Consider the following 25,844-nt stretch of genomic DNA (forward strand, 5'->3'; position numbering starts at 1 on the left):
AACAGGCAGGTTCTGCTTTGGTGAGACATGTTAAAAGGAGATCAGAATTGCTTGTGTTCATAGGTTTTATTAAGAGATCCAGCCCAGGTAAAGACATTGCTTCTGTTTGAGGATGTAAGTGGAGAAGAACTAAATTCTGCAGAGAAAAGTTGAATGTGGAGAGAAATAAATAGCATGGCAACCTTGAGCTCTTTCTATGTGCTCAACATCTGATTATACAAGTATTTTTTCTTTCCAGGGCCTGTCAAACTCCCATTTCAGCTTAGTACCTCCCATTCAGAGATTTCAGTGGTACTGGTCTCACAGCATCCTCCACTGAAGGCTCTTAAATTACAAATGCAACAATAAGCCTCATCTGCGAGAGGAAAAGAGAGAAACAATGTGTGCTCAAGGTCACAGAGGAGTTCTCCAGCACAACTGGGAAAAATTGCCAGAGCTGCGATGTCCTGACCTTGGTCCTCACCTGCCAGACTTTGTCATTCTGTCCCAAGACAGCATCTGGAGTAAACCCAGCCCTACCTTCAGGGAGAGCAGCGGAGAAGGGATGGGAGGCAACTGTCCTTCAGTTCCCCTTGGTCAGTCTGGCCCTTATATCACTCATGTAGTAAACAATCTCTTTATTAAAGGGTTCTTCACTGTACACAAGGATGCCTGGAGGATGACCTGGTGCTATTGTGCTGTAAAGAAGGATAAGAAGAACTTGGAGGCCTGTTTTGCAATGGTCTTTGCAGCTCCCCCTGCAAAGAGCTGCCTCCTTTTATGATGAAGGATAATTTATAAATAGCCCCGATTCTGCTACTAGGAGAAAGCTTTCATTTCTCCCTGTACTCGATATACGTGATACTCTGCAGTGGAGAGCAGATGCTTGTACCAGATTCTGCTCCCATGGAAATCGGCCATAGAAGGATCAGAGGCAAAGGGTGAAATAGCATCAGGGTTATCTCCTGTCCTCAGCTCAGAGCTCCTGTTACAGCCAGTCTGAAAGGCCAGGAGACGCCCTTGGACTCAGCAGCACAGTCTTGAGCGCATGCCTGTGTCTCTGCTGGAGATGAGCATCCTGTTGTTTTCAGAGTCCAGTTACAGCTACAGCTGAAAAAAAAATCTGTCTGCATAAACAGGAATTTTCCTCAATTTCAGGAGCCAGCAGAGGACACTGCCTTGTCTCTGTCTCTGAAAGGGCTGAGTAATTCTTTGTTTGTTTATTTTGTTCCTTTGCTGCCTTCTTCCAGCTCCATGACTTTGGTGGCACCTTTGGCAGAAGAACAGTCACCGTCCCTTCCATTTTATCCATATCCACCAGAGGATTTTGTTTTCCAGATTGTCTGCTGCTGCTGAAGCTGAAGCAATAACACTCCTGTATAGCTTTACTTGAGGGAAGAAACAAAGCCATATGACAAATTGGTCCAATTTGTCACAGCAACAGAAACCCACAATTCAGCTGAATCGCCCTCACAGGCCAGCTGAGATGGCATCAATATTTAAGGACCAGAGTGACCACTGCCTGAGCAGCTCCAGCTCCACCTCTGCCCCTCCCCTTGTCACAGGTGCCCTCAGGTGTGTCACTCCACTGGTGTGGAGGGCACCCCCACCCTTCCCCTGGGTGACCAGGGTCTGTCTTCAGCCTGCTGGGTAAGGCCTGCTCACTTCCCAACGGGACACAGCCCAGAGCTGCTGGGCACAACCAAACTCTGCCCCTTTCTCCTACCTGGCTTGACCACCCATGCTGCATGTTTATGCCCAAGTAACAGCTCCAAGCTTTCTGGGCATGCCTGTGGCACACAGGGAAGTGGGAGCAGGACTGGTCCCATCTCAGCTCACAGCCTCTCCTACAGTCTTTTTTTTGGGTGACTGTATAACTCAGAGAGGATTGTTCACCTGGTAGCAAGCTGGAGATGGCTTCTGTTCAGCTGTTCCTATTATTCAGGCGTACTTTATTCCAGAAAGAGCTGCAGTGAAATAAAATGCCAGCAACATGTCCTGGTGCACACAGTGCAGGACTCGAAAAGACGATGAGTTAAGCTATGCCAAATCCCTCCCCGCAAGGGAGCCTGGAGGTCTCTTTTTCTGGGCCCAGGCTCCAAGCTGGCCACAGCAACTGGCATTTGAGAACATCTCCCAGCTCTGCCTCGGCATTTAGTGGCTCCTTTCTGGCTTGCTCTGCCTGGAACAGTAACAGGAACAAGTGACAGGTTATACAGTTACATACGGCCATAGGAACGTTCCCTCATGGCTCTCGTGCCTCAGTTTCCCTGGTCTGTAAAGTGGAGGTGACTGCAATATCCTGGTGACAAGCACAAAGTAAAATAAGGCATTTTTGTCAGGGCAGTGGTAGGGCAGAGGAATTCATGTTACTGGACCAGCAACTTTATTTCCTCCAGCAAGACAGCACCTTCTACTAGGCTCTCTGTTTGCTTAAAACCCTCAATTTTCTAGCAAACTCCATATTCCAAAGGGGGACTTCATTATCCTCTCCAGTGGCAGTGAGTGGCAGAGGCCATTACAATAAATGGCTTTTTGGTAAGATGGCTCTCTAATTCACTTGGTATCTAACACTGGCCATGGAGGAGGGGGGGTCAGCTCTTTTTGTAAGATACATTCAGCGATGCCCCTTTGTGACCATCTCCCTGCTCTAAGGAGCTGTTAGAATGAGGTGATTAGGAATAAAGATAACAGCAGAGGCTGCTGTCAAAATAGTTTGGGGCAGAGGGCATGATGATGTATACAGAGGACTGAGGTATTTAGGATGGAACAGCTGGCCTGCTGCAGTGCATCCATCCAGAGATGCTGGGCCTTTTCCAGTGCCAGAGCTTGGCAGCTGCTGGGGGACAGTTTCCATCCCCTGGAGCGCTCGGTGACTGCCTGCAGACCCTCTGCTCTGGTGGTTATGGGGCACCTGACCTGTCATAGGCACAGCTTAAAACTAACAGCAGAGCTGTGCAGAACAAAATATAACTCAACAGACACATGCAAGTGCCCTAGCAAATACCTAATGGATTGTTCCACCAGTTAACTCTCCAAAAAAGGAATTGTGAGCCAATTCAAATGCATTCCAAATCACAGTTCTTTTAAAATAATTAACAGAGCCCAGCTCTTCCTCCTGGCAGCTATCCAGTTATTAATTTCAACGTATCAGCTGCAACTGAATGGGCTTGGGCTTCCTCCCACTATTTCTATTTATTTGTTTTCCATTCATCTCCACTAAAACTAAAACTCAAAGCCTTCTGGAGAGAATGGAAAACAAACATGCTGAAACAATATTGCTGCCCACATACAACCAGCAGAAATCACTGCACTTTTTCCTCCTCTGCAGTGAGGTAAGATCTAATTTTTAAGGCTCTCTGGGCCTTTCACCTAAAAAATAGCACAGGTACCTGTGGCACTAGTGCAGTCTCAAGTTCTTGTTCTGGGCAGGATCCTTCAGCCCCTGACTGGAGGTGTTTACTGTCTTCTGGGCCACAGTGACTGCAGAGGCCCTGGGCTGGAGACCTTTCTGGATTAAACAACTTCTGCATGGTTTAAGAAGACAGAGCTGATGGTCCAGATGGTCACACTGAGGCTACAATCCCACGTAGGAGTTTGGACTGTGCCCATGCTCCCGTGCACTGCACTGGCTGTGGGAAGAACTGCAGGCTTTTAAAGGAGAAAAGCAGCCCAAGGGAGCACTGATGACCTATTAGTCTCAAGGAACCTGGGCTGCTGGGGGCTCATGGGTCCATCGGGCAGAGCATCTTCAGTCACAGGCTTGCCCAGCTGGTGAAGAGGGCTTTAAACTACAGTTGCCAGGGGAGAGGAACCTCCATCCATCCCACTTGTTCCAGTTTGATGCCAGAGCCAGCAAGAGAAGCCTAGAGTCTGGATAGGGAGCACAAGTGTGCAGAAGAGCACCTGAAGAGCAGCACAAAGGAATTGCAGCCACTCCAGCCAGTGAGTCAAGTCTCACCAGGGACCCAACTTCAATGTCCCTGTGCAAATGCACACAGCATGGGGAATAAACAAGAGGAGTTAGAGAGATATACACACCTGTAGGGCTGTGACCTTATTGACATCACAGAGAAGAGAGGGATGGCTTCTCTGACTGGGCTCTTGGAATGGAAGGACAAAGGCTCTCTAGGAAGGACAGGCAGGGGAGATGAGGTGAGGTTGTTGCCTTCTATGTCAGTGACCAACTGGAGTACATGGAGCTTGCTCTGGAGATGGATGAGGAGCTGACAGAGTTTACGGGTCAGGATTAAAGGGAGTGCAGGGAGTGGTGACATTATAGTGGTGGTCTGCTATAGGCTGCCCCAACAGGAAAACCAAGCTGGTGAAGCCCTCTACAGACAGAAAGGAACAGTCTCACATTCACAAGCCCTGGTCCTCATGGGGTACTTAAACCACCCCGATACCTGTTAGAGGGACAACACAGCAAGGAACAAGCAATCCAGGAGGTTCCCAAATGCACTGATGATAACTTCCTTCTCCAAGAGACAGAGGAGACAACAAGGAGAGGTGCAGTTCTGTAGCTTGTTCTCACCACCAGGGAGGAGCTGGTGAGGAATGTGAAGCTCAAGGGCTGCCTTGGCTGCAGTGACCATGAAATGGTGGAGTTCAAGACCCTAAGGCTGGCAATGGGGTGCACAGCAAGCTCACTACCCTGGACTTCAGGAGAGCAGACTGACCTCTGGAGGGACCTGCTTGGTAGAGTACCATGGAATAAAGCCCTGGAGGGAAGATGGGCCCAAGAAAGCTGGTTAATATTAAAGGATCACCTTCTTCTCCAAGCTCAGGGGCAATACATCCCAACAAAAAGCAAGTCAGATAAAAACACCATGAGGCCTTCATGGATGAAAATGAAACTTCTGCACAAACTCAAACAAGAGGGAGCTTACAAGAAGGTGGAAGCAAGGAGAGGTAGCCTGGGAGGAATACAGAGAAAGCACCCAGACTGTTTATTGTTTGTTTGATTTTGTATTGCTTTCTTGTTTTGTTCTGAACCCATCTTTATTTCAAAGCACATCACCTGATAAAAATATTTTGCTATAAAAGCCCAGGTTTGATTTTTTATGCATCCCAGTGTGAATAAGAATTGAAAAGACAAAGGTTATGAACTTACCTTTAAAGTGATACAAATCACAAAATATCCTCATTTACAACTACAGTATTTAAATCCTATTTGCAACCAGATCAATAGGATCCAACTGTTGATGTACAGGAAGGGATTCTTTCCAAGAATCCAAGTAAAATATACTAAAATGAGGCTTTGGTATTTTTTAGTCTTTTTCAAATGTTTTCCTTCCTTAAAAATACAAAAAAGTAAGTGCATAGTGCAAGGTATGAGTCTGGCTGAATATGGAATTCTTCTGCTTTTTACTTTAAGGATTTTCTTCCACCAATAAAGAGAGTTTCCAGTTCTGTATTTAGGGCCTCATCAGGAAGTGTATCATCCTCCATAAACTCATCTCCAAGCTTCTTCCACCATGGCCAGTGAGTGTATTTCAGCATAGTGTTGTGGGATTGTCTTGCCTTGGTAGCTACAGGGACTGACCGACTCACAAAGACACCAATATCTTTTTCTGTGGTCTCTGCTAATCCCGGAGCATCTGTAAAAACAAGAAGAAGAGTTTTCTGTATTTTGTTTGTGGCTTTATGAGTATTTCAAACAAAAAAAGGAGCACTACCCTCCCACTTCCCACTGTCCTAGGTTGTCCCTTTCCCCATGCTGGCATTGCAATTTTATGACTGTGTGATAAATGTAATTGGAGAGGCAATCCAAATAAAGGCTAATCTGAAAAAATAAATACACAATGGGATAGAAAGAAGGGGGAAAGCAGGACTACTTCTTTCAGATGCGGTGGTGGCATCCACCAAAATGACTTCTTGCGTAAGTATGACCTAAGAGGATCCGCTGGATCAGTGCTCCTGGCACAGGGTGACATCAACAGAGTGTTTCCACTGCTCTGGCACAGCAGCACTGAGAATCCCCTGCCTGGGGGACCAGCACAGTGTAAGAGTGTGTTGCTGATTTGCCTGCTCAGAGAGCAATGAGCTGCAGTGACACAGCATGTGACAGACTAAATAATGGAATTCAGTAACTTGCTGAATTCTGCCCGGCTTGGGTGCTCTCTGGTGGCTGCAGTTTGCTACTCTTGCTCCTTCACTCTGGGCCACTCATCTGGAATTAAGATATCATGACAGTGAATTCTGTTTCACATAAAGCCAGGCCAGAGAAAATGAAAACATGATTTAGAATTCATAGCTCAAAGATTTCCCTCTTTATCTGGAAAGGGTTAGAGGGCTTCAACCAGCAGCTTACTTACAACACAAGAAAACAGAACAAAGCAAAACACATGTGGAGAAATAGGTTGTGTGAGATCCCCTTTTTAGAAATTGTAATGCCTTTTACAGGCCCACTGCTTGTAGAAGAATGAGATGATCCTTGAAAAGCAGGTGTACTTAACCTACAGCAACACTTGGATAATCTTTAACAAAGCCTGAATCTCAAGATAAGGTATATGGCAAAGGAAGAAAGACATTTCAGTTTTGAAATGAGGCTTTACCACTGCTCACTCTAATTTTCTATCTAAATTGGTTTAATCCAAATGGTAATCAAAACTATGATCCCAGGCAGTCACGTACTCATTAGCAGCTCCACATCGGTGTTGACCTGAGCCAGTAATGTCTCTCTCCTCTGCGCTGCTCTCTGATCCAGCCTGCTCCTCAACAGGAACTGTGCCAGCTTTTCCTGAGCCTGCATGTGTAATTCTTTACTCATTTCTTCTGACATTTGGGAAGCCTGGAGGAAAATAACAGTTTGTTACCATTAGGAGCGGGTTATTTTAAGTCTTCCGAGGGTAGAATAATGCCTAAACAAGGAATGCAAATGCTGTTCTTAATTGTTAACTTAATAATTTTGCTTCCTCTGCAACTATCTCCAAAGTTATCCATCATCAAGTGTATAAATTTTCCAATTACAGTTCGCTTTGGCACTTTTTATTAGATTAATGGTTAAAATCCCCAATATCCTGCTGCCTTGCAGTCAAACAAGCAGGGTTAACACACACATACCTCACATGGATTATCTTGATCAGAATTTATGATGCTGAATTTATTTCATCCCTAGAGTATTTTATGTTGCATCATTAATCCAAATTATGAAATGACTAAGAAACAGACCGGATGCAATTTGATGTAGTCATCCACCTTCTGCTGCAAAGCTAGTCTCTGCTCATCAGTCAGTCCCTTGGGTTCTTTCCAAGGAGAGAGGGGTCTCCTCCTTCTTCGTTTTTCCAAGAATTTACAAGCCTTTGTAAAGAACATATGAGAATATGACAATCACAGACAAGAAGTTTGTCTTCTCGCTTTGTTGGTAATCAATCAGTGAAAGAAAAATATTTCCATACTGCATTGTTACAACCTAAATGCAGCTATGATGCTGGAAAGACAACATACAAGGTCAGCATGAGCACTAAATAGTAAGTAACAACACTCATAATAAGTCACTGACTCATCTGTAGCCTGGTGACATTCCAATCTTTGGTTTCGAAGTAGCAGCTCTTATTTTTAAGTTACCAAACTGTATTAGGCTTTGTAACCTATGCAAGGTTTAACCCTTCTAAGCAACTTGTGGCTCTAGACCATCATCCCCTGAGTAGTTTTTTGATAAATTATGGCTACATTGGCAGTAAGACAATAAACAGTTTTTTGAGGCATCACAATAATCCACTCAGTCCTATCTAATGCTAGAACAAAGTATATGTACTTACTGTTCTCTGAATGATGACAGCTGCTTTATACTCCTTAAGAGATTGTTTCTGTTGATGAAAAATTCTTCTTGCTCTATACCCTCGCCAGAATCTCTGGATAGTTAATGCTGATTTATCCTCCATTTCCTCCATGTATTTATTTACCTGACCTACAAATGTAACAAAAACCCAGTTACAAGACTGTGGGTTAGGATCTCTTAACAATTTACATTGTTAATCCTCAAGCTAGATAGTACCAAAGCAGCTTGGGTGCTCCCAGTTAAAAACCCCTCTTCCCCAAGGTCCGTTAGGTGAGGGCTGTGTCTCACAGGCTTCTAACTGCAATGGTGATTTGTAACACAAGAAAACAGGCTCCCCTTTCTCCTGCACCATTCTGAAGGCAGCAGATCTTGATCAGTGGTTACTGAGCCCTGGGGGAATTAGCATGTTCTCTTTCAGATAATTGGGTCAGGAGAAGAGACAGTAAGACTACAGCGCAAACAGACGTGCAAGATTAGGACACATATTTGGGGAAACTGTTCCCAAGGAGTACCAGACAGTTTAATCTTCTGCTATAGTTTAATATAAATCATACTGGCATGGACTCTTTCCAGCAAGGCCAGCTGTCGTTCATGGAAGAGTCTCATGGCCCTCTGTCTCTGAAGTTGCATTTGCAGTTTTAGAGCCTCATCTTCCTTCTGTTTTGCTAAGTGTTGCAGCTCCTGTTCCCGTTTAGCTCTGCAATACATAAGTACATTAACAATTACCTTAAGTTGTACATTTCTTTAAAGTACCTCTCTTTCTCTTTGCGTTAAATGGTCCAGCAGAGAGAAAGGAAATCCACAAAATAATCTGCTACCCCAGCTGTTGGCTGCAGAACCACATAAAGCAGCAAAAAGTCACCTGCAAATTATCACACTCTCTTACACCCACAAAAAACTCTGAGCCAGTCTATGAAATCAAAGGATAAATTTTTACTTAGGATAAAGTTCTAAGGATCCTGAAGGGAAGAATGCTCCATGTGGGACATTCACAGCCAGCACAAACTGGAAACACAATTTTGTTTCCCTCATCTGGGGAAGAAGTAAAGCAACATTAGCAATCTGCTCCAGTATGCACCTTTTCCAGTCCATCCATCACCATGCAAGGCACCTGCTTCCCATAATATATACTATTATTTTTCTACTGACTGCAAGAGTAGATCAGAATGTTGGCTGCCAAGCCTCACTTCTTAAATCTGAATACAGACTGACATTTTCTCCATCAACTTTGTTAACAGAACACTAGGAAAGAATTTTCTTGCAAATTCTTCCTGATCTGTACTAGATTTGATGTTAGGATGTTGCCCTGCTGTGCCTGGCACTGCAAAAGCCTCAGCAGATGTTTCACAGATGAGACAACTGAAAACTCTGCAACTCACCCTGGAGTGTTCAAGCTAAAAATAGCATGTACATCAATTATATATATACTAACATATCAAAACAGAGACTAATATATAAATACTGGATATATTCATGTATCAATACTAACAATTACTGAGACCACTTCAACAGGATCTCAGTGAAGTATTAAAGAGGAGGTGTGAGCTAGGACTCCCCTCCCTTCCCTGCCCCTTCTCATCCCAATGGATCCGACCTCATCAGCAGCTTAATGCCTAAGACTTTAAGAGTTTACCCCAGAACGAGGTAATAATGTGACTTCTCTGTTCCTGCTGCAGCAAAATCACTTCCCCACTCAGGACCTGAGTACCCCAACTGGGCCCATAGCCCCGAGTTCTGCTCTCCTTGAGCACTTTTCCAGGGACATTGAAAGAATCGTTTTAAGTGTTAGGAAAGAAAACCAATGCATAGAGCCCAGGAACAAGGGATACCTGAAAGGAGAAAAAAAGTGAGTAGACTAGAATTAATGTCCAGCAATTTGGGTATTGCTGTATGTCATGTCTTTAGACTCACACTACTGTTGAGGTATTTGTGTGTTTCCCACTACTAGTGTAAACTGAGTTGCAATTTTTCTCTCCAACCATACCTTCTCTCAGTCTCTGTAACTGGGTGGGGAAAGATGGGATGGAAGCTGTTGTGTAAAAGGGATGCTCTGGATTTAAAGATCTGACCCTAACTGAAAAGCCTCCACCACAACCTGACACACCATAATCTCTCTACAACAGTAACACAGACTTGAAGAGTGCCCACACACCAACCTACAGAGACAGATCATGATACATGTGATTATATCAGAATGGTTTCAAGGAAACTAGAGGTTTTCAGCCCACACGTTTCTGCAAATTAGAGCTGTAAATCTTTGCATTTTAATCCAGGAAATGAATGATTTAATGTTGGAGATGAGCTTGAAGAAGAAACAACGTTTACTGAGTGGAGGGATCGTTTTGTCAGCGAGGGAGAGGTGTCTGCCACATCTCAGCCAACGACCTAAGAGACTTTTTGTTATATCACATGAGGTGTAAACCTAATATTAGGTTAAAGCCCCATCTTATGTTCCTTTGAGTTTCTTATGGACATTGCCTGATATGCATAACAACAGTATCCCACTGGCTGCTGTACCATGAGGTACCCACCAATCAAGTTCCTCTACAGTTGCCTCATGGCTTGTTCACACCCCTAGTCTACCTCATCCCTACACCTAACCAATAGTATGTACAGGATTTGCACGCTCCTCTCATACTCCACCCATCTTCCAGATCCTTCCTTCACCTACCCTATGAAAACCCTCCATTTTGTTAATGAAGTTAGATCAGCCTTGGCTGTTTCTGAGTTCACACTGTCTCTGTGTCTCATTCCTTTGGGGCTCAGGGCGAGTGGGCTTTGACTTAGCTGGTGACAGCTGCCTTTAACCTACACCTGCAGACTAGTCATGAACCCCTAGCTGGTCCATTCCTTTCCCAGACACAAAACTGTGACAATTTAATCCAAATATTACATTTCTAAGGTGAATAAAGTCACAGCATCAAATAGAACTTTTGATGGCATTTTCTTGATAAAACTATTATTATTTTCCCCATAGATTTTTGCCAGCTTCAGTAGGTTGAAAACTACACGAATATTTAATGAACTTTTCAGATGCACATTTGTGAAACTACCAATAGTGTCTGACAGGTATTTAAATGTTTCTTTGATACTGATTCTTCCCCATGTAGTCTGCAAAACACATGTGCTTCTTTATTCTCTGTTCCTCCTACTGAAAAGATGCATTTGGTTGCACAAGACCACACTGTGACAGAGAAATGCCTCTGAACAGAAGTAAAACATACATAGAATAAGATCCAAGCTTCTTTCAGCAGTTCATGGCACAGATCAGCCTCACTCAGATCATCTCTCTCTATATATAAAATGGTTTAATTTTTCCTGCATAATTAACACAAGTTCTTGCCATTTTAAGAGTCTTCCAATTAGCTATATAACAATGAACTAACTTCAAGGGCAGATTACAGTCTTTAATATTCACTGGGGAGACATTTCTGAAACCACAGTTTCAGAAGTTTATAACTTGCAGAGTTTAAGATCTTCCACTGCAGCTGCAGGTGAGCCAAGTTTGGAGTTTCAGCCTCTGCAGTATTTAACCACACTTGTTCTAAAATAAATCTGTGAATATAACCAGACCTTGACTGTTAAAAAGTCCTCTTGAAGGTTCTTCCCAAGTCATGCTTACAGTATTCCAAACACTATTTTTCAGCATAATGCTAGCAGCAGTTTGGACCCAGACAGAAGAAAACCAACACTGGAGCTGCACAGTTACTGTATTTGCTCAGTACACTGGGACTGACTGAGCCACGAACACACAACTTTAAGGATATTAATAAGTTTCCATTCCTCTCAATATTAAACAAACACTTCCAAAAGTCCATTTAAATGATTCAAGAACTACTTCAGAGGCACACACTAACGCTTGCAATATTGAAAATACGACACAAGGGAGTCAAGCAACTTGTTGATTGCTTGATAGCCTCGTCACACTCTCCCTTCTGCTTTAGCATGTTATGTCTTGGCCCAACATCCAAATTTCCTGGCCTACAAGTTTGGCTTGCAGGCTTGCAAGGTGTCTGATGAGAGCAGGAATGTTGGCTTGAAGCGTATGGTGAAGCAAAAGGGAGTGACAAGGTGTCATTCTTTAGTATGAAAGCTGCAGTGACTAGTGGCCCTCAACAAACACACTATGTGCCCCTGCAAATCCTCCAGAAGTTAAAGAGTACACCTTAGATAATACAATATCTTCTTAATGCCAGTCTAGACAACAACAAATCATGTTTGCTTTCTATCACCTTGGTCACAATGCAATGTAATTTGACATTCATCTCTAGGTATAGTTTTGACATGGTAATGCTCAATGAGTGCAAAAATAGTTTGAAAAAACCCCTGCTGTGGAGTCTGAAGTTGATTTAGATCCATTACCTATATTAAATTCACGCTAAATTTCTCAAAAGAGTTAGCCTAACATGTGCTAACATTACTGCTGAAATCTTACTTCAAGTGAGACAAGCAGTATTTACATAGCTTCATTCTTCTGTGCTGCTCCAAGGCAGGGGATACTATCTAGGTCACTGAAGCTACTCCACTTCCGAGAGTCAAAGATTTCAAAAATTAATGAAGAACAAGGTCTTGCAATCACCATACTGAGCAAGCACTATGGGCTTTTGTTTCTGTAGCACTCTGGCATGTGGAAATTCCAGGACAGCTTCACATATAATTTACAGTGCAATTTTGTGTCAAGTTAACCGTGAATCAGTTAACTGTTCTACACCAGTACATCATTTCTAGTGCTATTTAGTGCAATCCCATGCTACAGTGTGCCACACTTTCAGTTTTCCATATGCCACAAATTTTTACATAGAAAACATAAAAGCATCACAGAACCAAGTTTTTCATGGAGAAGTCTGGCAGCTGGGAAAGGGACAGTTGGAGATTTTGGCACCAGAAGTGGGAGTTCGGTACTGCTGGAGAAGCACATTGTTTGGATGTTTCTGCTAAAAGAATCTGTAGTGAAACAGCTCATATTGGCATTACATTACATTTATGTTTTAGAAATAACAGCTGACTGGAAAAAGGCACCTTCAAGATGAGGGAATACTTGGTCAGCCCAAACTGAGGGCCTGGGATATGGAAACAAACTCTCAAGGAAGCTATTTCCAGAAAGGAGGGGAAGGTAAATGAGAACAGCCAGCACAGATTTATCACAGGCAGATCATGTTTGACCAGCTAGATCGCATTCTGTGATGAGATGACTGGCTCTGTGGATGAGGGGAGAGCACTGGATGTCATTGTCCTTGACTTTATCAAAGCTGCCATCACAATCTCCCATGCAGGGCAGGGCTGGCACTCAGAGAAACCTCCACAGACACATAAAATGGGTCAACAGAAACCACGTGAAGTTCAAATGGAAAGTTCTACACCTGGTACAAAGTAACCTCTTGAATCAGTACAGGCTGGGCACTGACTACCTGGGCAGCAGCTCCAATGAAAAGCACCTGGGGTTCCTGGTGGGATTACAGACTGAACACGAGCCAGGAGCAGACCCTTGCAGGGCATAGTGGGCTGCAGTAGCACAAGCAGAGCAGCAGGTCAAAGATGATGATTTGGCTTTACTCAACACCCTTGAGGGCATATCTGCAATACTGGTCACACTCTACTGGGACCCCCAGTGGAAGACACGATACTGACAGAAGGGAGGGATAGAGACTGTCCAGACAGAGACAGTCAGGGCTACGGAAGGTAGGATATACAAGGACAGGTGAGGTTTATTTAGCCAAAAGGAAGGCAAATCTAATTTCTGTCTTCCACTATCTAAGTGTTATAGAACAGACACAGCCAGATCATGGAGGTGGTCAGAAACAGGGCAAGAGGCAGCGGTAAGGAGTGCAACAAGAAAATTCCCACCGGCTGTACTGGGAAGAATTCTTCACAAGGCAAATTATCCAGCACCAGGAGAGCAGCCAAGTGAGATGGTGGGATCTCCATCCTTGGAGACCTCCAGAACTGGATATGGCCCTGAGCAGAGAGATTCGATTTTGAGGCTGGGCCTATTTCAAACAGGACATTGGATTAGATGACCCAAATTTTTCCTGTCACTCTGTGACCTGAGAAAACCCAACCCAAACCTTCACTAGACTCTACTCCTTACTGTTTTTCACAAAGCCATAGCGTTTACCTGAAGCTTCTCTGTAACGTGGTCACTGCTTGGGGTAGCTTTTTCAGCCTTTTCCTTGTCTGAAATCCCCTCCACGTAGCCTGGATTATACAAGCTGCTTGATGCTGCTTCTGAAATAAAACAGTTGGTAGAATATTTTCTATGCATATAAAACCACTTAATTACTGCTTGCATAATTGGACAATCTCAACATTTGGCTAAACCCCATCAGTTTTCAAATGCATCAAATTCAGTATTTGTACAGCTTGGGGAATTCAAGGTCTTGTAAGACAGTTATTATCATGAACTCCATATTTGCCCCAAAGGCAGCTCATCTGATCACCTGTATCGACGCTTTCTGTGGTGAACAAATGGATCTACAGCACAAATACATATATAATCAATGTCAGAAATTTGTCTTTAAAACACCTGAAGCACTTGGTATTTCAAATGGTGATTCAATCAAAACACCTGCTCTAGAGAGGACAGAAAGACAAGTCTAGAGAATTAGCAGCAGGAAAAATGTTACATTTGCAGTATAATCAGAAGCCACTGAAATGCAAACATAAAAAAAATAATCAATTCTATTCTTAAATGGATTTTAAAAAAAACCGCACAAACTAACCCAAACACAAAACACCTTGCTCTGTTGAAGATGAAAGCAGATCTCTACAAACACAACTCTGATTTCTTTAAAGTATTGTCTCTGAGAAACCCGCATGTAAAGTTTTTTTAAGAAGCTCATAAAACACGCGTCGTCCCTTTTATTGGGAACACAGCCCAGGTGGTGCTCTTACTGCATATTTTCTCTATATGACTTAATTCTCTGTGAATGCTGCCTAGAATTCAGAGACCTAAATTTGTAACACTGATGTGAGAAAAGCAGACACGGTTATTTTTATTTTATGATTAGCAAAAGAATTAATTCTTTTTCCCATACGGTTGTATTGAAATCTATGGTGAATCCACACAGAAAGTCAGTCTCTAGAGTTACAGTCCCATATCTTATTAATGAGCAATTTCTTGATATTTTCAAAAAAAGGAAGAAAAAATAAATATGAAATTTAAAAATCCATAGTGAAAAAATAACATAGGCTTTGCAAAGTGTCGTGGACATGATAAAGCAAATCCATTCTAAACATATACAAATCCCTTAAAACTAGGATTTCACATACAAAAATCTAATCAAACTTTGTCACCTGCATTTCTCCTTTTCCATTGGATTGTTCCAAATACAGCACGTCCAAGAGCTGATTGAGCTCCCTGTCAAATCCTTTGCCAGTCCACTGTTTATTTAAAAGCCCTTTTAATCCTAAGGGAAAGTGAAACAGCATGTGATACCAGCAGGTGAATTTTTCTTTTCAGGATTTCAGAGGAATGAACTGGAGTCAACAAACAAAATCTGATTCTATGTGCAAAGGAACACTAGAGCTGAACACCATCAGCCACCTTTGAGTTTCAACACAGAATAACATCAAAGAATATCTGGTGCTCCAACCATCACAGAGAAGTATTATCCAGTGATTTTGTATGTCTGAATAAGTATTGTGTCTACATAACAGGCAGTTAAATTATCAGTGTACTTTTAGTGTCTTAACAGTAAGTCATTGTAAGGTACTAAAAGAATGTAAAGCACCACAAAAGTGCAGGGTGTTATTAGCACTATTTTCATATTTTTCATGATAAAATTTATTTATTTATAACTGGAATTGTTTGATGTCTTATCTGCATAACACAGTCTAACTGTGAGCACATGTGCATCCAGTCTATGAGACAGAGTAGCTTTTTCGGTTTGCAGTAGCTAAAAATCACACTTATGCTCCCCACACAACATACACACACACACTCCCTGTGCAAGTAGACAGTAACACATGCTAAAAGCTTTGTATCAGACAAATCTCAGAGCCTAAGAGCTCTGCGGGGAGTTGCAGGGAAGAGGAAGGAGGGTAGGAAGTAGGCACATGTTTGGATAGCCTCCTGAAGAACTGCAGATTCAAGTAACTTTTCTATCTTCAAATCAGTGTAAGCATATTCATACACTAGGCAACTCCAGTGCTCATATATACTTACAGGATCTGGATATGGAGCACCAAGTCCTCCATGCAAACAGAAATGGCACCTCTGTGGCACCCCATGCATGATTTTCGAAAGATGATGACAGTTAAACACTTCAGGAGAGACACAGGGGAGATTCTACATGGAGTCAGTGGGTGCCCTAAGGCTGTCAGAGCCCTACAAAAGCAGGTAGTGTGGCTTCACAAGGCAGCTCCCTCACAGAAGTGCTGTGGATCTGACACAACCATTTGCCAGTCTCTGTACAGACTGCACAGTCAATGCACCTTTCAGCCACTGACAGGGAGTACCCGGGGTTTGCCTCTCGGACATGTCAACCTGTGCAGACAAACAGACCAGGCCCTCCTGGAAACCTGATGTAAAGACTGTGCTAGTCTTGGGTTCAGGTGATGCCCTCACCTTGGGCAGGCTGCTTCCACTGGCAAAGCTTACACTGAAGCACCTCACATTGGCAATGGCTCCAAGCCACTGTGAAGCCAAGTGACTTCAGCGAGACGGCCAGATGGTGGAAATGCTGTGATGCTTTCCTTGTTGCTGTTATTCCTCAAGCTATCTAAAGGATTCCAAACTTGAGTGAAAACTAACATAAGGATTTTAACTTCTAAAAAAAGTAGAGGAAAAAAGCAATTTTTTTTTCTTAGTGAAAAGAGGAAACGTACAGAAGAGACATGAAGAGTTTCTAAATGACTGTGACACATTGTGATTCTAGAGCAAAACAAAGCATAATCTTTTGATGAAGGCTTGCACCTCTTCAGACAAGCCAGCATTCTAGAGCTGGGATGACCAGACCATCACAACAGCCTCACGAGGACCCACAACATGATACCAGCCTTAGGCTCACTATACCTAATTTCAAACCAAAAGGAAGCCCTCCCCTTTCAAGCAAAAGGGTGGCAAAGCTGCCCATCTGGTCCAGAACTCTACCTGGCTGGTACTGCCTAATAAGTAGTCAGCACAAGTGTAAAAAACTGGAATTGAACATTTTTGTCTATTATTCCCATTTGTTATTGTCCTTGTCCCCAAAGGACTGAGGTTGCTTGTGAGTAGTTTTGATCAATAACATAAAAGACCTGGAAAACATCAAAGCCTCTTCCTTAGTCACCATAGGCATGACAGAGGACAAAAGGGCTTCCTGGAAGTCCCTGCCAGGCTAGAGACAGAAATACTGAATGGGACACCTTATTAAAGAATGAATAACAGAGTAGATTATACACATATGCAGCCTCCTCATCTAAACAAAATGATAAACTCATTTCGTGAATTCTTGGAAAGAATTCATTCCAATTACTTGGATATCAAAAGGCAGTCAGTTCCTCAATAACAGAACAGCCTCTATCAGATGAGCAGACCTGTAACACCCAGGGTCAGAATTCCCTTTGAGTAAAACTTAAGCACAGTGGCAGATGTCTGACCCAAGGCTCCGACTGTGGCAGTACAGACACCCTGCTACTGGGATCCCTCAGCAACCAACCTGCACAGGGAAATGGGAAGAAGTAAAGCCCATCAAGTTGGAAGTGACAAACAACAGCTTTAAAAGACAAGTTACCACACGCAGAGTCCACAGAATAAAATAAATCTCGGAAACAGAAAGAGGCACAGTGTCTTAAACTACAACAAAAATGAACAGAAGAGAAGGGGAAAAAAGCCCCCAAAGCAACACAGCACTGCAGTTTCCACCTGTACTAGATAGTTATTGAACCAAGATGGGAAACCTCCATCTTTGTATTCTTACAGTGACTTAACTCCTTGCAGGAGGCTGAGCAATGGGTCCCATGTATGTTTACAAACCTTTGTAGCGAGCTGTGAGTAACTGCACAAGCTGTTTGCTCAATTTTGCCACCACCAACAGCAGTTTTGTGGCAGCACTTCCAACAGCAGGATTGGTGGTAGCTGAAAGCTTATAAACAAGCTCATCCAAAATAGAGTGAAGGGTCACTTTATCAACTTGAAGGAAGACAGAACTTGAAAAAGAAGAAAGGAGAAAAAAAGGGGGAGGGGGACAGAAGTGTTAATTAAAAAGCATGAGCTTTTTAACAGTGATTATTTTTAGATATGTCAGGCCACATAGCAAGCCAATATGCCCAGCTAGCTGGGCCAGCAACTTGATCCAGGCAGTGCTACTGTTTCAATCAACTAATTCCCATTCCCTCAATTTAACCAGTTAAAAAAGCCAGATTTTTTATTTTATTTTATTTTTTTTATTTCTACAACAAAGGCTAGGGGGAAAAATCCAAAACAACAAAACACAACAATTCTTGTACATTAAGAAGTTTTATTTTACCCAGTGGTAATGAACTGAGTTTAAAATTCATAATTCGGAAAAATAATTATATGAAAAACAACTGACCTATTGATCCTCAAAATATTGTGTAAAACAGCCATCATTATAACTGCTGTTTCAACATCATCTGTTATTAACAGCTGCAGGAAGCGATCATTTTGCAGTACTGCAAAAAACCAAAACCAAGCAAACAAGAAATTAAGCAATCAGAACCAGACATGGAAATACCATTAAACAAATAAACTTCATTATGGAACACAAGCCATAGCAAGTAAAACCAGATACTGTTTCTGGAACAAACTCCCTCGTTTATAATTTTTACACTGAAACTTACTGAAACAAGTAAACTACTTCAAGAATCAAAAAACATGGTGAACCCTGTTTTTTCTGCCTTTGGATATCCCTCAGGCCCTGATGTTGCAATGGAATAAAAGCTTCAAAGCCTTTTATGTTACACTAGTACCAGTTTCTTATTACAACAGCAGAATTATCACTGGAGCAACAATATCCAAAAAAGATAAGGACTTCAACCTTGACAGTTTGTTACAACAGGTTATTTAATCCAAGTTCACTGATGTCATTAAAGCACCATCTTTTTTATCCCAGTGTATCACTATCTACATATTCAGTAATTTTTCTGACCTTGTGTGTTGTTAGTTATACATCTTATGATCCTTATGTTTTTGTTCTACAGTAGAAATAAAACCAAATTCTGCTTTTTAACATCAGCATGATTAACACTGGTTTAATTGAAAGCTTATTTTCGTCAGACATGTATAGTTTGCTAGGTATTTGTAAAGTTTCCTGGCATGGCAACAACTTCTGAAATCTGTTTCCAACTCTAACCACTCCTCAGGGCTAGCAATGTATTCTGGTCAAATTTCTGCATATTTTCATCACACACAGTAAAAGATCAACTGTCTCTTATTGGGAAAAAAAATAATTTTAAGGGTATAGAATTACAATAGGAAATTACAGGAAGACACTTCTCATGTTTGTCTCTGGAAGACTAGAAGAGGAACTCTTCAATATTTCCCTTTACTGGATCTTTTCCATTTTAGATATTGCTGTTGAGCTGAATACTTTAAGGGATCAATCTACCATCTGCTCCAATTTAGAAGACTAGGTGGAGATTAGCTTAAGAGTGATTCTGGATACCTGTAGTTGCCATAAATAAATGTTCAGGTGTTTTATAGGTTGACATTTCCCTTACCACACGCTGCTAGTTGAATGTGCCCACCAAACAGCCAGCAGATGGCATCGGTTACTGTCTGGAACCAGTGTAAAAAATCTTGTTTTTCTTTATCCTAAACAAAAGAGAAGTAGGTAAAAACATGTGTATGTATCTTCACTAAGGACTTCAGTTTGATGTAGTGGGAAGCTTTGTATGCCTCAGGAATCTGGAGACCAAAACTCCACCAAATTCCCAAATGAGGACAGTGAAATTGTAGGAATGAGTCATAAAAAAACCCAAGTTGTGAGTTCTTTGAGGTCAGAGATCAATCAATAAGACCTTAACTACTAAAAAAGTAAAAGCATCCATTTGTGAAAAATTCATAACACAGAGAGAGAAGTCTTGTTTACTTCTTCAAAAATATTTGATAGCATAGGAGGGATAAGAAGACAAACAATAGCTCAGTAAAATTACATCACAGATTTAACGCACAAAATGGGAAATACATCATTTAAGATTAAAGAAGAGGGGAAAAAAAGGTACAGAGTGGCCAAGGACTCAGTTAAAATGGAAAAGGTTCCCAAAAAACTGGTTTGGTGAAGCTTCAGAAGCACCTCATAGTTGGAGATCTGGGAGCAAACACCAAACCATTATTAAATTGAAATCTGATCCCTTTGCCAAACAGAGAGAGACATTATGTGCCTGCCTGGACTGGACTGGAAAAAAACACAGAATCGATCACAGAGTGGTTGGGATGGAAGGGACCTTAAAGATCATCTAGTTCCAACTCCCTTGCCATGGGCTGGGACACCTTCCACTAAACCAGATTGCTCAGAGCCCCATCCAACCCAGCCCTGAACACTCCCAGGGATTGGCATCCACAGATTCTCTGGGCAACTTGTTCCAGTGTTTTACCACCCTGACAGTACGTAATTTCTTCCCAATATCTAATGCAAATCTCCCTCATCCTGTGTCACAGCCATCACCCCTTGTCCTGTCACTACATGCCCCTGTAAAAAGTCCCTCTCGAGCTTTCCTGTAGCCCCTGTAGGTACTGGGAGGTGATATAAGGTCTCCTCGGGGACTTTTTCACGCTGAACAACCTCCCATCTCTCTCAGCCTCTCTTCACAGAAGAGGTGCTCCAGCACTCTGCCATGACCAGAAGGAATTCAGGTTTTAACATGTGAATGCACATACAGATGCACAGTCCAGAGTCTGTATTCCAGGTGTGAGCCACAGGCCACTGGAAATCTAGAATCTTGGGGCAGGGGGGACAGCAAAGGAGCTTTTGATAGTACTACATTGCTGACAAATATTGTTATGAAATAGATGGCCTGATATCTCCCACGTTACTTGAGCCTCCACAAATCAAACCATGGAAAGCCTAGTCCCTAGATCTGTGCTGTAAATCCCAGCCGTCAGTCAAGGTTTAACTTTGTTACTGACAACGAGAGCTACAAAATAACAGTGATAAGTTAAGCTGTAATATTATCTGTTCTGTGTTTTGGCAACATGACAGTTTCTGAAAGCTATGTCAGTACTTCCCTTGACTTCAAAGACTTGTACAAAAAGCAAATGAGGGCAGAACAAACTACGAATCCCCACTGGTACAGTGGGATTTCCAAAATTCCACTGAGCAAGCACCAAGTCTGGGTGCCCAGTCACCTCTGAGACCACAAAGTTTAAAAGACAAAGTACTAATTATAATGAAGACTGCATTTGCATTCAAAAGAAATCTTTGCCCACAAGCATGACTCAAGTAGCATGTAGGCTGAGACATAATAAGAAAGTGTGGGGGAAATTACATATTGCGGATAAGACTTGAGTCTCCTGGGATGTCTTTCAGGAAGCTTCCTTCTTAAGCACTAAATGCACTTCTCAAGTATTGGGCTAACAGAAAAGATGTTACTGATGCTTTCTGAGAATTGATTGTTTGTGGTGTCTATCAGAATACTTTGTAGGAAAACTTTGACTAAGTCCAAGAAGAGCCCATGGGCTAAAAAATGAGATAATATGGGGAAACAGGGATATTAAAAGAAACTGTCAGAATCCATGAGGTTGGTTATTTAAATTACTCATGGGTTTCATTTGTTGAGCTTTTTCCTTCTAATTCTAGAACTCAGAATGCTTCAGAAGCATGAGGGAACCTAACTGGACAAAACCCTTCTTCTCTTCAAAGAGGGGAGAGAAATGTGAGAGTGTTTAAATTTATAAATTCACAAAGTCTGCCTTTAGGATCCCCAATGTGTAAGATCAGAAGCAGTGGGCATACTTGGAATTTTTCTGCCAATTTTACAGCAGAAATTGTATCGTAAAACAAACTTCAACAAATCTGATTTAAAATCTTAAGACTTCCTATACCATTTTTTGTAAAGCTGAATAAAAGCAGTGGGAACTGAGTTGTTACAAAGGCTGACCTAACGATATGCAAAGTTAAGACACTACCGTGACTGGGATGCTGCCTTTGTAAGGCTTTTTTTCCCCCTCTTCTACTGCTCTCATTCTTCGATCCTGTTTATAATTGCAATCCTTCCCTCTACCTTTAAAACTTCTGAAAAGTAGTAGCCGAACTTTCTAAACAGTCCTATGGTAACAAAGTTTGGCTTTGTTACCATAGGCTTTGCACAAGTCACGGACCAAATGCTACCCCATGACAGATTTCAGTTTCAAAGGTCCAAAACATAAGAATAACTACTGTGATTTCTGGAAAATATATTTTTATAATACAGTGTCCCTAGAATAATATCCTGCTTATCCAATATGTGACCTTGGAAAGTTTACAGAGGTTCTCTGCTCTTTTAACTGTGAAATTTAAATACCTTGATTGCTCGGACAAATCGCACTTGCAAGCGTTTTCCCAAGACCAGCAGGTTGTCTACAGCTGAAGGAAGAAAATTCTTGTAAAATTCTTCAGGATCTTCTTTCATCTCTAGCCCTACACAACAATGACTGAAATGGAAAAAAAAAAAAAAAGAAAAACCATCAACCTGCATAGTCAAAGGCCTGTTTGAACAGCTTTGAATGAATGTCACGTCATCAGAGAAGAAATGCTTCACTGGCATGGGACAATTCACCACGGAACAACAGCTCACTGCTGTGACTGGCTCCAAGGTGGCTGCCTCCAAAGGAAGAGGAATCACTGGCAGGCTGGAGACCATCCTACTACTTATTATGGTGTTTCTCAGTTTAAAACATAACCAAGGCACTTTCTCCTTTGGCTTCAAAGGATCTGTTCAGGCTTGTTCTGTATGCTAGGGAAGGGCTCTGATGGTCATGAAGAAGAAAAAGAAAAAAAAAAAAAGGCAAAGCAGATAGACAAACAAAAAATTGATAAAGGAAGACTGATCTGAAGGGGGTACACATCAGGCAATGAAAATATATATAAAACCCCCTATTACTTATCACAAAACCTTCAGCAAGCCTGACTACAACTTTTTTTCTAGCTGAGGAAGACATGTGGGCTAGAAATCAGTTCCTCAGATCTCAGCTCTTATTTTACTCACCGCAAACACGTTGGTTGTTTCTGGAAGACTTTTTACAAGAAACTGCATGTTTTACAACTGGGAAGGTTTTCAATTCTGCACTTGGCACAGATACCAGTGCAACAAAAGAGTCTCCCTTATTTTTTATGAATTTTGCTTTCTGACATTTTATCTAGGTTTTCTCAGTTTTTTAGGAAAGCACACATATAAAGCTTGGTTTACCAAGGCCCTTGGAAAGCAAATTCTAGTCATGAAGCTAAGATTCATCCAGTTACAAAAGGACATTTTTACAGCTAGAATAAATTTTGGTATTGTCTGCAAACTGAAATAGTTTACAGGGGATGATTTAAGTATCACACTACTCTGGTGATAAATCTTGCATTCTCTTACTGAAATTCCTCGCGTTAAAAATTCATACTGCAGATATGCATAAATAAGAGATGGTTGCTTAATTACTTCATGCCTTAGAATTTTGCTCCCTAGTTAAGCCAGAACCACATACAACTTGGGAAAAATTGAAAATGTATTATTTTTCCTGGTATTTAAAATTGAGATTGGATCACTGCGGATTTGAGTTTAAAGTTTTCTTATTTACTAACTATGAATTAAATTTAAGAGCACCATCCTCACAACATCACTACACGGGGTTATCTAGTTTACATGAACCCTGTCATCCATTATATTTAAAAATGTAAATAGGTACTTAAAATAGCTATATTAAATAGACATTTCAATATAGTCAAGCTAAGCTGTGAGTCAATCAGGTTGAAGATTTTTTCAAGATGAAATCAAAGCAAAGAAACCTTTTTAAATAAGTACAATTCAAAATCAGCAATTACTGCATAAGAACTGTTGCACTGATGAGTACTGTCCACAGAAAAAAAAAAAAAAGGTAAAGCCAACACAAACCCTGTTCCCACCACACAGTTTACCCAGCTCAATGACACACAGTGCAAATGAATTAAACAGGACTAATTAGGCTATGCCTGACCCCTCCGCTCTTGACTGCTCCCTGCACTTTAACCCTGGCCTTTTCTGAACAACGAGCCTTGTTCTGGATGAGAGCCAATGACTGCAGCTTGAAAAGAAAAAGAGCAAGATGAAAGGACCGAAAGAAAACTAGAGGAAAACTTCTTAGCTCTTTTTTTTTTTTTTTTTTTACCTTAGTATCTCTGCTAGCTGGGCAGCAGTGGCCCAGCCTCCCCGCAGTCGAGAGTGGTCTTGCCTAAGGACCAGCAAGCAGTACTGAGTGAGACCATAATCATATATATCTTGCTTAATTTTTTTTGATTCTTCACATCCCAAGGAAGGGCTACTTAAAATTCCTGTGGGAAGAAAGCAGGAGAGAGACAAAGAGAAGCATAAGATTCTGATGCACAAGATTTTTTTTTTTCTTTTACTAAAACATATGGAGAGTATATGCACACAGATTAAAGTAATTGTAAGAGTGCAACTTCATAAAGTATTTTGTCAGCATTTTTTGCTCCTACAGCTACAATCCATTTGTAAGATTATATGACAATTGGGAAGGATAGCTAAACTTAGGTTTCCATTTTCTCTCTACACATTTAGTAGCAAAACATACATTACCTGGGATATGGCCCATTTGTATGAATTTCCTGGGCCACATAAAACCACAACCGCTGGGAAACATATAGCTTCCTTATAATTACATCCCAATTTAGAACAGGACCTGACTTGTTCCAGCCATTCCTAAGAGCAGTGGCTGTGTGGCAGGAGAGAAGGCAGGGGAGTCACACAGGAGCTCATGATTATGCTTCTGTCTTAAGACTTAAACACTGAATGCTGAGGACCGCTCTGGCTCTCTGCCCAAAAGCACTGGGAGAAATGATTTGACCCCTGCCCGTATCAGCAGGACAAGGGCCCACATCATCGAGGTGACAGCTGAGAGGCAGGAAAAACTCCTGTCCATTTTCTCCCCAGCTCCTCCTCTTTATTGTTGCCAAGTCAAACGCCACTCAATGCCACTCTCAGGAAAAGCTGCATTGTCAACCTTACAGAGTCTCCAGCCACGCCAGAAGTGTTCAGAAAAACCTTCAGTATTCAAGGAGGCAGAAGAGAGAAGGACTGTCCATAGCTCAGCAGACCATCCTTTTATTTTAGGAAAGGCATTAATTACCCTTTAACTTCAGCAGCAGCAGGGGGATGTCCTGTTCCCCGCTCTCAGTGACCTGAGCAGCCAAGGCCAGGACCTGGGGGTCCGCAGCTGCCATGGGGAGCGACCACAGGCGCGCACCACCCGCGATTCCAGCCTCTTTTCTCCCTAATTGTGTCGGTGCTGGCGCGGGGTCCTCACGCCACTACCTCCATCCCACCTCCAGCTCCTGCACCACCGGCTGGAAGCCTCGGGCCGCCCGTCTGCCCCTGGGGAAGGAAACAAACATGGAGGGAGACCCGACCGCGCTGCTTCCCCAGGCCGCGGGCGGCCGGACCGGCTCTGCCGGCAGCCCGGGGCTCCGGCCGGGCGGCCCCGAGCGCGGCCGCACCTCAGCCTCGGCAGAGGGAGGGGGCGAGAGAGCGAGGGACAGATGCCCTCTCCCACCGGCGCCCCCCGGGAGCCCCCCCGGCCCCCGGGAGCGGCGGCGCCGGTGCCGCGAAGCGCCCGCACCGCGGGGCCCCCTCGGGCGCTCTGAGGGGACCCCCGCGCGCCCCCGGCCCCTCTCACCGCCGCGCGGGGGCTCCCTCACTGCGGGGGAGAAAGGGGGGAGTCGGAACGCCGGAGCCGCCGTTTCCAACGCAACCGCTCCCCCGCGCCCCCCTCCGCGCACAGCTGCGTGGTCGCGGCCACTCTCCGCCAACCAGCGCTCCCCGCTGAGGGAGGAGGGGGTCATTTGCATATCCGCGTGCGGGCCGGTGCGGCCGGCAGCGCCATTGGTGGAGATCTACAGAGGGGCGCGCCCGCTGTCCAATCCGAGCTCGGGTAGGGCGGGGCTGTGGCGGCGGCGGCCTATGGGAG

General features: G+C 42.9%; 1 protein-coding gene across 4 annotated transcripts; it reads right to left on the bottom strand.

Annotated features, from left to right (window-relative positions):
- Positions 1-81: 81 nt before the first annotated feature.
- IQCB1 (IQ motif containing B1) lies at positions 82-25,691 on the bottom strand. Of its 4 annotated transcripts, XR_007632052.1 has the most exons (16): positions 25,554-25,691; positions 25,008-25,252; positions 24,030-24,192; positions 22,205-22,334; positions 19,424-19,517; positions 18,277-18,376; positions 17,718-17,890; positions 15,056-15,168; positions 13,878-13,987; positions 8,317-8,459; positions 7,743-7,891; positions 7,153-7,281; positions 6,616-6,772; positions 3,372-5,579; positions 1,876-2,161; positions 82-1,367 (listed from the first exon to the last, which is right to left on the bottom strand). XR_007632052.1 is itself a non-coding variant. In XM_050339920.1 (13 exons), the coding sequence occupies exons 1-13, from the start codon at positions 25,099-25,101 to the stop codon at positions 5,347-5,349; spliced, it is 1,788 nt and encodes a 595-aa protein (XP_050195877.1). In that variant the 5' UTR covers positions 25,102-25,517; the 3' UTR covers positions 2,171-5,346. The 4 variants fall into 4 exon arrangements, 1 of the variants encoding a protein (XP_050195877.1); XR_007632054.1 differs by lacking the exon at positions 25,554-25,691 and having other exon boundaries at positions 5,093-5,579; positions 25,008-25,517; XR_007632053.1 differs by lacking the exon at positions 25,554-25,691 and having other exon boundaries at positions 82-1,362; positions 25,008-25,517.
- Between the last annotated feature and the right edge of the window lie 153 nt (positions 25,692-25,844).

Source organism: Myiozetetes cayanensis, unplaced genomic scaffold (genome assembly GCF_022539395.1).
Source record: "Myiozetetes cayanensis isolate MyiCay16 unplaced genomic scaffold, myiCay2020 scf9, whole genome shotgun sequence".
NCBI lineage: Eukaryota > Metazoa > Chordata > Aves > Passeriformes > Tyrannidae > Myiozetetes > Myiozetetes cayanensis.

Coding starts and splice junctions, on each gene's coding strand:
- IQCB1 (XM_050339920.1), bottom strand. CDS start 25,101: ATGGCAGCTGCGGACCCCCAGGTCCTGGCCTTGGCTGCTCAGGTCACT. Junction 19,518..22,204: donor GATTTGTCCGAGCAATCAAG/GTATTTAAATTT, acceptor TCTTTTGTTTAG/GATAAAGAAAAACAAGATTT. Junction 13,988..15,055: donor ATGGAAAAGGAGAAATGCAG/GTGACAAAGTTT, acceptor GTTTTATTTCAG/AAGCAGCATCAAGCAGCTTG.